This window comes from Camelina sativa, chromosome 3 (genome assembly GCF_030686135.1).
Source record: "Camelina sativa cultivar CO46 ecotype springtype chromosome 3, ASM3068613v1".
Lineage (NCBI taxonomy): Eukaryota > Viridiplantae > Streptophyta > Magnoliopsida > Brassicales > Brassicaceae > Camelina > Camelina sativa.
In genome coordinates, this window is record NC_141882.1 from 27,263,762 (window position 1) to 27,278,977 (window position 15,216).

At 35.8% G+C, this 15,216-nt stretch overlaps 2 protein-coding genes and 1 long non-coding RNA gene across 4 annotated transcripts; 2 read left to right on the forward strand and 1 right to left on the reverse strand.

Annotated features, from left to right (window-relative positions):
- The first annotated feature begins 3,882 nt into the window (after positions 1-3,882).
- On the forward strand, positions 3,883-5,883 carry LOC104777930 (uncharacterized). The gene is made up of 2 exons (XM_010502257.3): positions 3,883-4,739; positions 4,954-5,883. The coding sequence occupies exons 1-2, from the start codon at positions 4,048-4,050 to the stop codon at positions 5,663-5,665; spliced, it is 1,404 nt and encodes a 467-aa protein (XP_010500559.2). The 5' UTR covers positions 3,883-4,047; the 3' UTR covers positions 5,666-5,883.
- A 4,683-nt stretch (positions 5,884-10,566) lies between these two features.
- Positions 10,567-11,542, forward strand: LOC104777931 (pathogenesis-related protein 1B-like). Its single transcript, XM_010502258.2, has 2 exons — positions 10,567-10,967; positions 11,141-11,542. Exons 1-2 carry the CDS (start codon positions 10,631-10,633, stop codon positions 11,290-11,292), a joined length of 489 nt encoding a protein of 162 aa, XP_010500560.1. The 5' UTR covers positions 10,567-10,630; the 3' UTR covers positions 11,293-11,542.
- Positions 11,543-13,254: 1,712 nt separating this feature from the next.
- LOC104777932 (uncharacterized) lies at positions 13,255-14,400 on the reverse strand. 2 transcript variants are annotated; one of them, XR_766360.3, is made up of 4 exons: positions 14,158-14,400; positions 13,744-13,841; positions 13,581-13,663; positions 13,255-13,489 (listed from the first exon to the last, which is right to left on the reverse strand). It is a non-coding gene; the product is annotated as an uncharacterized LOC104777932 (long non-coding RNA). The 2 variants fall into 2 exon arrangements; XR_015587344.1 differs by having other exon boundaries at positions 13,581-13,643; positions 14,158-14,356.
- Between the last annotated feature and the right edge of the window lie 816 nt (positions 14,401-15,216).

A 15,216-nucleotide genomic window follows, 5' to 3' on the forward strand; every position in this document is an offset into this window, starting at 1 on the left:
AAGGCTCAAGAAACAAATGAAACGAATAGGAGAAGTTCAAAAGATTCTGCTAACCACCGCTCTGAGCCGGGGTCATAATGTCGGTTGTCTTTAAACATTGGTGGTCCTGAGATGTGTCCCTAGATGATTCTAAAGGCAGGTTTCACAAATAACTATTGTTCCAAACTACCAACGGTGAGTGATTCCATTCCAATTGCAGCCTTCGGACAATTGGTTCCAAGGATTCAAACCAAGTTATGCTACTGGAAGACAAAGAGAAATTTGGGATAGACCTGGATAATTGAAGTACACTTCTTGTATCATAAAACCTTGTCCAGATCTTACGCAGCTCTAGTGTCAAAATAGAGCTCTCGTCCAGCTGCATCCAAGTAGAACACTTGGTGAGGGGATTTAAGTCTAAGGAGCAAAGAGATGTTGGGTTTGACTTCAAGGGAAGCCGGTAAGCAGAATAGAGGCTAGTGCTAGCAAGGTGGTCAGAGGGCTCAGATTTGGTGGAGAATGGATGTGCTCTCGAGAGAATCAGCTCGTTGAGGAAATTCACCGGGTGAGAAGAGGAGGGGAAGAGAGGATGAAGCTGAAGCATGACCGGAGTAGCAGATTGGTAGTCCGTTGAACCTCTGGTATATTCAGACTGGACCTAGAGCAAGCTTGGAAAATAGAGGAGAAACCAAAGATGACTAGATGGTGACCCAGCGACATCGATTGGATTCGACATCACCGGGAAAAGAATCCTCGGAGGTTGTGCTAGAGAGAGTGGCTAACACAAACTTGAGCAGCTTAATTTATTAGCTACTATTTTCCAATCTTCGGATCCTTTTACTGGGTAAAACTGTTTAAGATAGTCAATTCACTAGGCAATGGAATAATTTTATTATTTCTTAATTGACTCATTTTTATTGCCATTTGATTTTTTATTCTTCCAATTTTACTTTAAATTGATCATTCAAGTGTAAAAAAAAAAAATATATATATATATATATATATAGTTTTAATTTTACTATAATTATCAAAGAACAATAGAAGTGGTACCAATAAATTCAGTTAGATGCATATTTAAGTAATCATATTCCTTTAAAAATAAAAGATAAATAATAAGAGGATTAAAAGATAAAGTTTATCTTGAATAGTAGTCCAAGTGTTCAATAACTTTTTCAAATAATTGGAATATAATCTTGTAGACTTATAGCAATAGATATATAATATATTATTAAAATACATGAAATGTGAATCATATAAATTATAATTTTAGGTAATGTGATGAAGTACTTAATTAAAATTTGTAAAAGAATCCTAAAAAAAAATATATTCTTTGTATGCTAACTGTTGGGTATGTATATAGAGGGATTATTCAAGAACCCAAATAAAGGAATGTTTCTTCCAAAGAGTAGTTTGGTTTCCCGTTGTCTGGACACTGGTTGTAGGCAAAATTATAAGCATTATTACATTCAAAAGCACATCCAACATAATATTTTAGAAGTCTTGTGGGAGGAAATTACATGTTTCCGTGCTGTCGTAGCTAGGCATTGACGATCAGAGTTGATGATGAGCAGAACACTCCCTAAGAGTTTGGTCGATAACGTTGCACAACCCAACAACATAAAATAAAGTTTCAGCGAAAATCTTGGTATTCATTTCTCTCCAAATGACATAGACCACAACTTAAAATATATATTTTAAGAGAATCCAAGAGGCAGAGTTGGTATCTGTTAACATGATGCTGATGCAACAACCATAAATTAATACCGACAGAGTGATCAAATTGTTGTGTTTAATGGCAAGAGCAAAAAAAAAACATTTACAAAGCTTGGCGAACAAAACCGACAATTGTAGAATAAATGATCAAATTATATTTTTCCAATTCGAGATCGTTACAATATATAGAACACAAGTTGTTTGACCTATGACTCCTTTATCGGAAGAGTTTATGAAGTTGAGATTTTAATTGCCAGCCGAACAATAGAGCTGTGTAGCAAAGAATGTCGAATTTGAACCAAAAATACTTAAAAGCTAATTTCAACCAAAAGGATAATGATGCCAACTAAATACATGCGTGCTCCAACTTTGGGGAACAGCTCATCTAATCTATAACTCTCTAAAGTGATAAACAGATAGATAAATTATCCACTTCTCTAACTCATTTCAAATTTCAAACCTAAATCATTACAAAATACTAAAGTTCTAACTAATGCACAGCTTTGGATAGAAGAAGAACAACGAGAACAAAAAGAAGAGAAAAAAACTTTAGCAACAACAAAAAGAAGAGAAACTTTAGCTATTCCAATTGCATTTTACAAAATCTTTCACGTTAAAAACAAAATCTGTACCGGTGCCAAAAAAGATATATTAAGATCTTACAATATACGGCAATCATATTTTTTTTTCACTCGTTTTCGAAGTAAAATACTAAACAAAAGTGTAAAAATGTCATTAAAACAATAAAAATGTACATAAATTAAGAAATTAAAAGAGTTATACCACATTCCTTCTATTATTTTCTAATGTACCACAAGGATAACTTAAAATGACTATACTATCCTATTAAAGTTAAGCGTGAGATACAAAGTTACGAGAGTTGACCTCCATCATTCAAACCATTGCAAAATCCAAAGTAAAAGGAATCTCTCTTCCCACCATCTTCTTCTTTCTGTTCTCTCTCTAGAAAAACACCATCGATTTGATTTTTCAGATCTCGTTCTCCATGTTAACTTTTTTTACAATCTCTTTTCTGTTCTCCATGTAGTCCAGCGGCACTCTTACAGACCCAAGTTCTGTCCACATCTCATATGCTGAAGCTTTTACCCCTCGATCTACTTCAAGTCTTCAGATCTGCATCAATTCAAATTTCTGCGGAAGCTCCCTTAAAGTCTCTTTGCAGCATGTTTACGTTGTCCCCTTCCTCTCTGGTAATGAGTCCCTCAACTCTGATCATTCGCTCATTGTTGTGTAGCCACCACACTATGCCATGAGATTGTTGCAAAAGGAGATTAGGTTTTCTGAAAATAGGCCATGATGTTTTTTTGTCCATCATGTTAATTGTTTCACATTATTTTTTTCGTCTATAACATTTGTTGTCTAATGTAATATTGTTTGTCTACTAGACAAATACTGTAATATTTTTCTACTCTAATATTTTTAATGGACAACTTATAAGTAATGTCTATCGTTTATTAGTTTACGACAAACTAATTTAGTGGTAGTAGACAAACTTATGTCAAATATAATTATTGTTTGCAGGATAAATATTGTCCACAACTAATATTTTTGTCTATTATATATATTGTTAATTATTTGGTAAATTAATTAAAAATCTAAATACATATAAAATAATTCAGGTGTTATTTCCAGTCAATTACATGCATGACAGTTTAGTCAATTTATTTATCACATGTGGTAGATCGAAAAATGTGTTTTTATTTGTGATAGAACTTGAAAGTTTTTAAGCAAATATGGTAGAATTGACAAAATTCCCAAATTAAAAACCACAAAAAAATATAGACATGTTGCTATTTAATTATTTGATATGTTTCTTGTAAAAACAAAATCTACAATATATAACCCGCATAAAACAAATCCAGAAAATTATATCAAAATTTTAAAAGACAGAACATCAATATTCAAATCATTTAACTAAAAATCATGAATAGGAAGAAAATAATTATTATAATCATATAAAGAACACTTGAAAAAGGGTAAGAATCAAAACACACTAAAAACAAATGAACAACAAAAAAAAAGATTCTTATATTTCATTTTCATATCTGGAAATTAACAGGTGGGAATTTTGGGCTTTTGACCCCACAAAATCTGTCATAAAAAAATTGGAAATATGAAAATACAAAAAAGAAAAGTAACAAAAGATCACAGCTATATTCCATCCAGGCTGTTACTTTCTCACCAATCTTCCCAATGTTTATAGCTCTCTCCGAATCTCTTTATATTTCTTCTACTCCAACTCTCTCTTAAACCCTAATTCTGTTAGGGTTTCAGTGTTCGTTCCTTTTGCTTAGCTTCTCACTAATTAACAAATACAATCTTTCAAAATTCACAATGGATCCATGCTCTTTCGTGCGAATCACCGTCGGGAATTTGGCGGCTAGGTTTCCGAGATCACCGTCGTCGTCGTCATCGTCATCGTCTTCTTCCTCATCGGGTCCTTCTGTTTCGGACGTGTCGTCTGGTAATTGCTACTGTAAGATCAAATTCAAGAGATTCCCACGCAAGATTGTTACTGTTCCCGTTCTGCTGCGAACGGAATCGGAATCGGAGTCAGAGTCTCGTTGTTGCTTCTCCGGTAACGTCTCAACCGTCGCTGCTTGCTTTAGTCTAAGCAAGTCTCAGATCGAAGCGTCTCTTAAAAAGCCTAAATGGAGTGTTCTCTCCGTCGAGGTTTACTCCCGCGGCGTTGCTTCGTGTCGATTCGTCGCTGCAGCTTCTGGTGATAAGCTGATTGGTCGGTTCGAGGTTTCGCTTGATTTAAAGGCGGCGGAGACAAAGACGTGTTTGGCACACAACGGCTGGGTTGATTTGGGCACCACCAAGTCAAAGAAGAAGAAGTCCGGGTCGGATCCGGAGCTCCACGTTAGCGTACGGGTTGAACCCGACCCGAGATTTGTGTTTCAGTTTGACGGTGAGCCTGAGTGTAGCCCTCAGGTTTTTCAGGTCCAAGGAAACACGAAACAAGCTGTTTTCACTTGCAAGTTCGGATTCAGAAACTCCGCTGACCGGAGTCTTAGTACCAGGTCAGTAAATTATCAAACTTTCACTTATCTTCTTCTTATTAGAAACAGAGCTTTTTGCTTTATACTTAGGTTTAGAAACAGAGTTTTTATTTTTTGCTATTTAGTTAGGTTTAGTACCATAGAGTCTTGCACTATTGCTTTGGATTTATGCACAGTTTTAAGAATATATCTTATTGTGATGATTCTAATATGGGTTGGTGTTTGAATTCTGCAGTTTATCGTCATTGAGCAGTGGGAAAGAACAGTTTATGAAAGAGAGAAAAGGTTGGTCGATAACAATCCATGATCTGTCTGGCTCACCAGTAGCTATGGCTTCGATGGTCACACCTTTCGTACCATCTCCTGGTTCGAACCGCGTGTCTCGTTCTAGCCCTGGAGCTTGGTTAATCCTCCGACCTGATGGATACACTTGGAAGCCATGGGGTCGCCTTCAAGCATGGCGTGAACCAGGCATCTCCGACGTTCTGGGTTACCGTTTCGAGCTTTTTCAAGACGGAGTCGCTATTCCAGTCTCTGCTTCGTCGTCCATCAACACGAAACTTGGCGGGAGTTTCATCATCGACGGATCCGTAACTTGTACGACTGCTTCTTTGACTGGCTCCTCGGGAGAAAGTTTCGATCTTACGTCCAGGTCAAGCATGGGATCATCAAGAACCGGTTCAGGATCATCCGGGTCGGATTTCGGGTTCTCACTGCCTCAAGCGCAACAGAAGTTGGGGTTTGTGATGTCGACGACGGTGGAAGGAGTGGAGAAACAGAGCAGGCCTAAGGTGGAGGTAGGTGTGAAGCACGTGACTTGTACAGAGGATGCCGCGGCTCACGTGGCACTAGCAGCTGCGGTGGATCTAAGCATGGATGCTTGTAGGCTCTTCTCTCATAAGCTAAGGAAAGTGCTGAGACAGCTAAGTCGTGTTGCTGGCGTTTGACGTTTATTGCATTGTTGAGATAGATAGAAATTGTCTTCCACTCACTAGTTGTTTTTTGTTTCTAGTGTGGGGGATAAATGACTAGTAAGTGGAAATAGTCTTTTTCAATTCTTATTGCTAAATTTTGGAATTAACAGCGAATCATTCACTGTATGAATATACGAAACCAAAGAAAAAAATCGTCAAGATTACATTACATGCCATAGCTTTATAATCTACTGTTCATATCGTGTGGTACTCCAAAAGAAACAAGATGCCTGTGATGAAATGATCTCTATCTCCGCTAGAAACTCTTGTTCGCCTTGTCTGCTTCCAGCTTTAAGCTGTTTAACCAAACCCACCTTGTCCAATGAGGTTGGTGCTTGAGAAGTTACCCAGTTGCTTGAGCGAAGTCTTCGTATGTGAACACGTTGTTGTGTCTTGTGTGCATTGTCTGACAAGCTACTTTGATCCCGTTGCTGAATTTTATTATTTTCTACAAAATCGAAATCAAAAGATTACTAGCTAGTGGTTGAAGATTGTGGACGTACGTAATGTCTAAGTATTAGGACTACATACCTGAAATGGGATGTCGATCGGCTTTCCTTTTCCTCTTGCAGTCTGCAGATAACTATAATGACGGCAGCAATGAGTAAGATTAAAAAGAGTGTTGTTGCAATAGATGCAATAACAATATTTGTCTTCTTCTTGCTTGTGGTGGCGCGTGAAAGAGAGGAACATAGCCCTGGAAATTCGTCCACGCTAGAGTTTTCACAAAAAAAGTTTTAATTAGAAAGTTTGAAGATTTATTGTGAGTTTTTTGGTTTAAACTCTCACAAAGTATATCAAAAACAGAACACCTCTGTTTTGTGTTCTTGAAGACAAGTGAAGTGAGTGAACTGTGCGACGTGAGAGAGAGATAGAGAGAGAGAGAGAGAGAGAGAGAGATTGAAAAACTTAAAGGCTGTGGTTTCCGTGGGATGCTCTGAGAGACATATAGGGTTCCGATTTGAGATATGAACTTGTAAAAAATTTTTGGTGTTTTTTACTTTCTTGCATTATAATTCCATAGCACAAAAGAGCTCAAGCGATGTTAATTGAGAGAGATCACAACATGTACGCATCTTAAACACACATTCAGGTCTCGTCTATATTAGCTAAAGATCTGATACTAATGCACAATCATTACCTTAAGTGTAACCAATGCTTTTTGTGCTCTATAAAGGAGACGTTTAGGTATCGAACCATATTTAGTTCACTGCTTGATAGATTTCTGCACGATTCAGAGTTTTCAACATGTTAGATTCTTTTCTGTGTAAAGAAGAAATTTCAGATTTTTGTGACTTAAGTCTAAACTTACATGATTTTCAACGATTCCATATCAGCCAAAAACTCTGGGACCGAACCAGTCGTTAGAAAAATTACTGCCAGAAAACAAATTCAAACCCATCAGCATATATCTGAATTCAAATCCCAACATCCGAAATCTCCATGGCGTTCAGAAGAGGCGGCAGCGTGGAATTCAAGGACATTCCTTTGGCATTAGGACCGACTTCCTGAATCCTGATCAGTTACAAGGGTGAAAGTGAAAGCGTAAAATCATATCGACCTAAAAGGGTCCGACACTATGCCCTCCGTTGTAAAAGATGTTGAACTCTCTTGTTTCATTAGGTTTGAGGCTCTTGGATCTCAGAAATGTACAGGCAAACGTAGAGTTGTGAAGCCTGATCCACTCTGGTTAGCGAAATGTTCACGGAAGCGTCCGGGTCTGTTAGAACAGAGGCCGTGATCATAGCAGAAGAAGAAGACATCTTTCACAAAACATATGTACATGCGATCAAAGACATCTTCTCTGTACCTGAAAAAAAAGAAGAAGAAGAAGAATAGGGGCATATGTAGTTCTTGTTCGATTCGAAAGTAAAAACCTGAAGGGTTGGTTAGGGTTAGAGATTGAGCCAACGTCTGCTCGCAAGAAAGTCTGCAGGGATCCTGTTGAAGTGTTGTAGGCTTGGCTATTGAGTAACGCAGCTCTAAACCGGTGATGAATGGCGTTGAGTCCCCTGTCTTGACCAGACAGACTTGTAAGCTATCAGTGGTCAAAAGATGAATCATCTCAAAAACAATTTCTTCTGTCTCGTTGGTTGGCGGTTGACACCGTGGTCCATGGGTTAACACCGAGGTGGAGCTCGAACCGCTTAGTGGAGTTGTTGTCAAAACGTCCGTGTAGGAAGGTGTCCTGATCAGAACCTTTCTCCTGAGGCCAAAATCAAATGTATGAAAATTTCTGAAACCTCTTGGGAAACTCCCAAGGTACCTTGCATAACAACTTAAACCTCTCGTTATTTCAAAACTAATTATCTACTTGTCACGCAAGGTACCTTCGGAGTTTCCCAAGAGGTTTCAGAAACTGTTATACATTTGATCTTGGCCTCAGGAGAAAGGTATCTGATCAGGAAAACTTTCCTACACGGAGGTTTTGACAACTACATTATTTTAAATGTAAATTGGTTTTTCTTTGTACCTGAGAACTCGTGCCAGACTAATGAAAAGACAAATGGTAATTAGTACCATTGCTCCCATAAAATTCTTTTTTACAAACAAGAATATATGAATAGAGAAGAAAGTGAGGATTCAGATTTATATTTTATTCGGTTGCAGAGCCTTTTCGCTTTTCTTTTTTTTTGCTTATTTCTTGGTAATATAGTGCAGAGTGTATTCGAAAAGCTAATGAATATAAGATATTAAATGGAAGAAGAAGAAGAAGAAGAAGTATAGGGTTAGATGAAAAGTTTCAAATTAAACAAAAAATTGATCAGGCCATGTGGAAATAAATAGAGTAACGAACTAAATTAAAAGCCGAGCTCTGGGTCAACAAGTTTGTTCGCAACACTCACCCAATTTCCAGAGACTCTTCCCGACAAAGATTAGAATCTCGTCGGATGGGAGAATACGTACGAAGATGTGGTTTGGTCTACCATCACTGTGAATGTGCCTAAAATATTGATGAGCTCGATCTTCTTCTTGTTTTTTCATTTTTCAAACTAGGTTTAGAATTCAACTCTTATCTATATGTGTAGGGTCTACTGCAAAACATGATGGCTTGTTTTAAGTTTACATATATATATATTTTTTTTTTTGTTAAAGATTATTAGTTTACAAATTACAATGTCACTACTTTCAAAATCAAGTAGAACCTTTATTATCTGGCTACCGAAATTATACTAACGAAATTTCAACATACAATTCTTTTATTCGATCAAAGAACACCAATAAACAAAACTAAAAACAACACTAAATTGCATTCACATGAAAAAAAAAAAATTAACAAAAGAACAGAGTACAACTAAAGAATGACTGAACAAAAGAAACGTCACTTCCCAGCTTCAAACAATTTTTATGTAAGACTTGTATCATCTAGCTCCTGGATTAAGCTCTGCTGTGAAAATTCATAGCCAGCTCAACTCAATGACTTGTCATGTTTCAACTTTGCGTTTCTTGGAGCTTAAGACCAATGACTCAGGTCACTCAGCCAACGGCAAGATAGCGAGCTCAATGACCAACCGAGCCCCTAATCAAAGCCAACAGAAAATGATAAACAACGAATTAACATGATGATACTAAAAACAACAACGAGGACATGGAAACACTATGAAAGCGGAAGAGTAACGAAAAGAAACCTTGTAAGAAAATGTAACCAAAGGCGCGTTAACTGGGGACTGGGGTATAGAACCAACCACTGACGGAGATTTGACCACCAACCTGAAGCCCACCTAAGGAAAATGTCAGAGCGAGACAACAAAGGTGAGGAGAATCTGACATTATCTATCACAGACCGCACATCTTAGAGGTGAAAACGTCGTATCACAGACATGGTTCTTTTTGTAATTTACTTCTTCTTTCTAGCTTGATTAAATCACCAATTAAAGACTTTTATTTAGTTTAATGGTATAGGTAACAGAAATATTTGTGTCATTCTAAGATTTACACATATTAGATTAGCAAAAAGATAGAATCAATGGAAAACCATGTTTTTATGACAAAAAATTAAGGAGCTGTATGACATATGATGTACTAAAAATAGACACATGCATATAACTTTCGTTATAAATACTTGTAAACTTTGTTCAATTTTTAACAAGATCATCTATGCGTTATAGCTGGCAAATTTTTCATTCTACAATTAAAACAACCTGACCCTTTTTCCAAGAAATTAATAACCCTATAATTACTAATCAATGTCAGCGATTCCGTAATTTTGTAATTGATGTTAATGGATATGTGAAAAAGAGGAACACTCAAGATGAGTTCGTATTATTTTTTTAAGCCAAGTTGATTAATCCTTTAACCTTTAAACTAATGTACTATGAGCTGTTTTATCTTTTAGTTAACTTACAAATCGAGTTGGCTAGTATAGTAATGAATCCTTAGCGTTTAACCCACGCATGGTTAATTCATGGTTTACTATCTTAATCCACTTGGCATATGCCCCTACTTGATCTACGCGTCCTTATCTCTTCTTTACACTCGATCTATGTTTAAATGGAAATTGTGTAGTGGTTGGAGACTAGTACAAGTGGATAGAATATGTTATCTAAACTAATATCTATATAACACTGAATGTCCCATTAACCGGCGGGGGATAACAGCCATGCACATGCCATTACATGCATGTAAATGAATTATACTGCAGTGATACTAAAATACGCATCTTCAATCCAAATACAAATATACGACCTTTCCATAAGATAAAAGACCATGCAAAACTCTATCAAAATTTCTTCGTCAATGGATAATGCCACTTGTGTAGATATTAAAAAAATGATAGATTCATGACTTTAACCTTTATAAAAAGATTAGTCATCAATCCCTCGATGTCAAAAGTCTCCCTAACCCACTGACCCTAACCATATATTGCCTATATAAACAAGAACAAAGCATTCTTCAAGTTCACAGCATAAATAATAGAACTCAATACTAACTACGACAATGAAGACTTTCAAAATCCCATCACTCCTACTCGTTGCAATTAGCTTTGTGGTTATTGCAACCAACGCTCAAAACAGTCAACAAGACTTCCTTAACACTCACAACTCCGCCCGTGCGCAGGTTGGTGTAGCGAACATCGTCTGGGACACAACCGTCGCGGCCTATGCATTGAACTATGCGAATGCTAGAAAAGCCGACTGCAGCCTCACTCCGTCAGGAGGATCATTTGGAGAAAACCTAGCCAAGGGAAGTGGTGCCTTTTTCACAGGTGTAGCGGCTGTGAATCTTTGGGTCGCCCAGAAAAATGACTATACCTACACTAGCAATTCTTGCACAGGTATAACTTACACAAACAGTCCACATATATCCCTTCTCATAAATTATCATGATATAGTTGAAAACAAACTCAACAATTTCGCATGTAATATAAACGCAAAGGCAATATACAATCGAGTGTAATTAAGTGATTACTAGAAATTTGACTAAGCTTGTTTATTTTTGAAATTACAGTTGGAAAAGTATGCAAGCATTACACGCAAGTGGTGTGGAGTAACTCGGTGAAATTAGGGTGTGCTAGGGTTCTTTGCAACAACAATGTTGACTATTTCGTGAGTTGTAACTATGATGCACCCGGTAATATACTCGGGCAATACCCTTACTGATGCTGATCACTTTAATATAATTAACTTAAAATATGAACTAATTATGAATAACTGCTTATGAAGAAAAATAAAAAATATATCTCGTTTGATTTCAAGATGTAATATTCTTTCATTTTCACATAATCAAATGTTGTAAGGTTTGCTTTCTTTTACAATAAATCAAATGTTGTTGTTTTTCTTGTTTGGCGAGAAATTGTATCCTACTCGTGAAATGACAGTAAATTCAATTTCAGTATTACTTCGAAAAAAATGTCAACTCAAAGTCTACTATATAACCAAACTTACATCGGTCGTCCCATTTTTGGTGACAATTCTTTGAACCGAACGAATCGAAACTCCAACTTTATGACTCAAATCGATCCTATAATACCAAATGTCCAGCTCTAATTAGTTAATCTGGTAAATTTTAGTCTAGCTAGCATATATACATTCAAATACAAAAAGAAATATGTCTGAACGCTGGACACTAGCCATATTCCACGATTTTGTTATTGACTTTTGTGAAACTACAAAAAAATTTGCTTCCCAAAAAGAAAATAATGTAAACTTATATTTTTGTTTTTTGAAATATATAGGTCCATGATAAATTGGATCAGTCATGTATTTTTGGTTTCGAATATATATTTTAACTTCTTTAAAAAACGGGGAGATTCTACAGCGAAATCCAAACTAATTAGTAAAATTTTGTGAAAAAGCGTATAGTTTTTTTATACTTAAAACCGGTTAGCTTGAAACCTTATCATCACAAATCTTTCAAAAACCACTAGATCCCATTTACTAGAAAAATTAATGAGTCTAACATATTCTTTTTTTTTAATGGTACTGTTGATCGGATTTAAAGTGATGCAAGAGTTATAGAATCATTTTAAAAAAAAAAACACACAACGTTATCGCTATTGTAAGTGATGTTATAATTTATTTTTAGCATCTTTTAAAAGAAACAAACACTTATGCCTGAACAAAACCTAATGCCTGAACAAAATCTAATTTTTCTCCTCTTTCTCTAGTTTTTCTTCTCCTCCTTAGTTTCTCTTCCTCTACAGAATATTTTTTCCAACTTAGAAGCTGAGAAAAATATGAAAGACTTAGACTCTAGACTGAAACCACATGAGCATGCCATTGTCGTACCGCCCGTCACCTATAGCTCATAGCGTTGTGAACCGGTTCCTGATTTGTTTATCTATCTATTTGATTAAAAGAGATGCAGAGTTTAATATACTTACCCAATAAAAATAAAAGTTGTTAACCAAGTCGCTTTGGTTCAGTGGTAAATGGAGAAAGATCCTGCCACTTAGGAGTAGTATTGGCCACGAGAGTTCGAAATTTAACATGGTTTCCCCTGGTCCCAAGAGATTAGTCTTTGGGCCTAGGAAGCCTTTAGAATCTGCCTGACATATAAGGAGCTAACAAGAGTGTTCGTCGCGTCGTTCTTCTTCATGGATGTAGTAGGATGAGAAGAATAAAAAGATATATAAATATATTTATATAATAATACAAGATCAAAGTTACTTGATCAAGTAGATAGTGGGAAGAGTTTGTTAGAGCATTATTAGTGGAGAACCGTTCACCATTACTCAAAGAAAAAAAAAATTTAATATGTAATTAATAACACATTGACACGTGTAGAAAAAAAGAGAGAAACGTTCCTACTCCTGGTAACTTGAGAAACGTTCCTTTTCCTTTCTCTCTCTTTTCTGTATTTTCTTATTACTTTTTAATAAAAGAATTTTGGGAAGTAACCCCACTAATTATGGTCTTACACCAGTCCACTCCAGCAATCCTCTCAAGTTGCTCAAATATAAACTAATCATATAATTAATACTAAACTAATTAAAGCAACCCACTTAGAACTTAAACAAAATTATCCTTCCACTAGAGTATCCCAAAGAATGGTTACTCAATCATTTAAATAACAATTTTTAAACAATTATTTATTAATTATCAAATTTTAATAATCTAAAATGACAAAACAATAAAATTTAAATTATTTATATTACGTAAAATAGAAAACAATAAAATTGTACAAAATTTAGAATATTAAACATATTTTACAAAATTGTAAGGAGATAGAGAGTAAAGTTATCCTTACCTTCACCATTACTTGCCTAATTCTAATCGTCTTCACCATCATCGAAGTCTTGATTCTAGAAGCTTATACTTAGCTTGAAGCGCAACTTCACATAATCATATTCTCGTCCTAAACCAGAGAAAGCAAAGAGTTACAGCAACACCATTAAGAAAAGGGAAATCACCAAAATGAATTACATTCTCAGAGTGAAACTACTTACTTTCAACCCGTTCTGTCTTTAACTTGTCCTTCAGAGTCTCCAGTAGGTGCCTTCAGTCTGGATCTTAAAAACAGAGCAATCAACTGCATCAACAATCATCATGTAAAATACAAATCAAATATATAGCAAAACAAAAGAAAGAGCTTCAGCTTCGTTAACGTACCTGAAGATAGACACCACAAAAAAAAAACCTTACTTCTTCATCCTCCTCAAGGACAAGAGACGAAATCTTTCAACAATGTTGCTTAAGATACAAAATCGCTGCAAAAGAAAAAAAACAACTTGATTAATGCTTAAGAATCTATCAAACTTGATTCCTCCTAATAAGATGATTAATGCACTGCAGACATGGATCCGATCATCATTGGCTTATATGTTCAGGATTGCATAATAGCTTTATATTAGCTTAGTGGGCACACAATTCATCTGGATTTCACAATTGCATAAATCAATACATGAAGAAGCTCTCTAGCATCCAAATACACATCAACACAGAAATCATCCATTCACCGTAAAGGAAAAAAGATTAGAGAGAGAAAGAAGTAGACTTACAAGAAAAGAGAAAGGAACAAATTACCTGATCCAACCATCGCTGTTCCCCACCACCGCTGCGACTGCCACTACGACGAGTACCACTGCGACCGGAGGAGAAACCTCCCCCACGACAACCACCTTGAGAATTAGGACCGTAAGGAGTCATGGCCTTCGTAATCACCTTGAATCAAATGATTTCTATGGATTTGTCGAATGATTTTTGAGAGAGAGGGAAGTGTCGCAAGAGAAGAGAAAAAGTTAAAAGAAAATAAAAGGAAAAAATGAGGAAACAAAAATTCGTTTTTTTTTTTTTATATATTTAACAAGACATCCAAGCAGAAGCTGCCACGTAGCATTGCTTCAAGGGTTCTTGCGATGCTCACTCAACGATTCTCAATATTTTGGGCTTTTTTTTTTTTGTTTTTTGATTTATTTTTGGTCCAGAAACTGACTGACCCATTTAGAATTGCCACTGGACTTGCTCTAATCACACACAACACTATGAATGCGCTCCAATAACGTCGTAACCAGCGGAGAATCACGGCCATATGCACATGCAATCATATGTTAAATTTATTACACACTGATATTAAAATATATACATCTTCAAATCAAATACAAATTTACATGACCTATCCTGCAGGAAAAAAGACGACGAATAAGGAGAAGACAAATCTATATTCAAATTTATGTTCACTGGACAATGCTAGATACTAAATGGGTAATGCTTCAATGTATAAACAATAAGCAATCTCTATTTGTTCTGTTTTTGGAGCATCAATATCTTAAAATAACATAATTTCATGAATATTATTTTGATTGTCATATTATACATATAAATTGGTAAACCTCTCCAGTTTTTAGCTTTTGTCATTATTTTTTATTATTTGTGGTCACTTAGATTCCTAGCAGTACGACTTTTTGATTACTAATTACATATTTTTGCTTATTCTAATCTCTCTGTTGTGGTCAGACCATAGATATAGCTTTAGATTACGTAATAGCTAGCGATAACTAAAGGCATGATAACACTTTTGATCATTTTACTTCACTTTAAAAATAAATTTGACTTTTATAAAAAGAAAAGTCAACGTCCCAATGT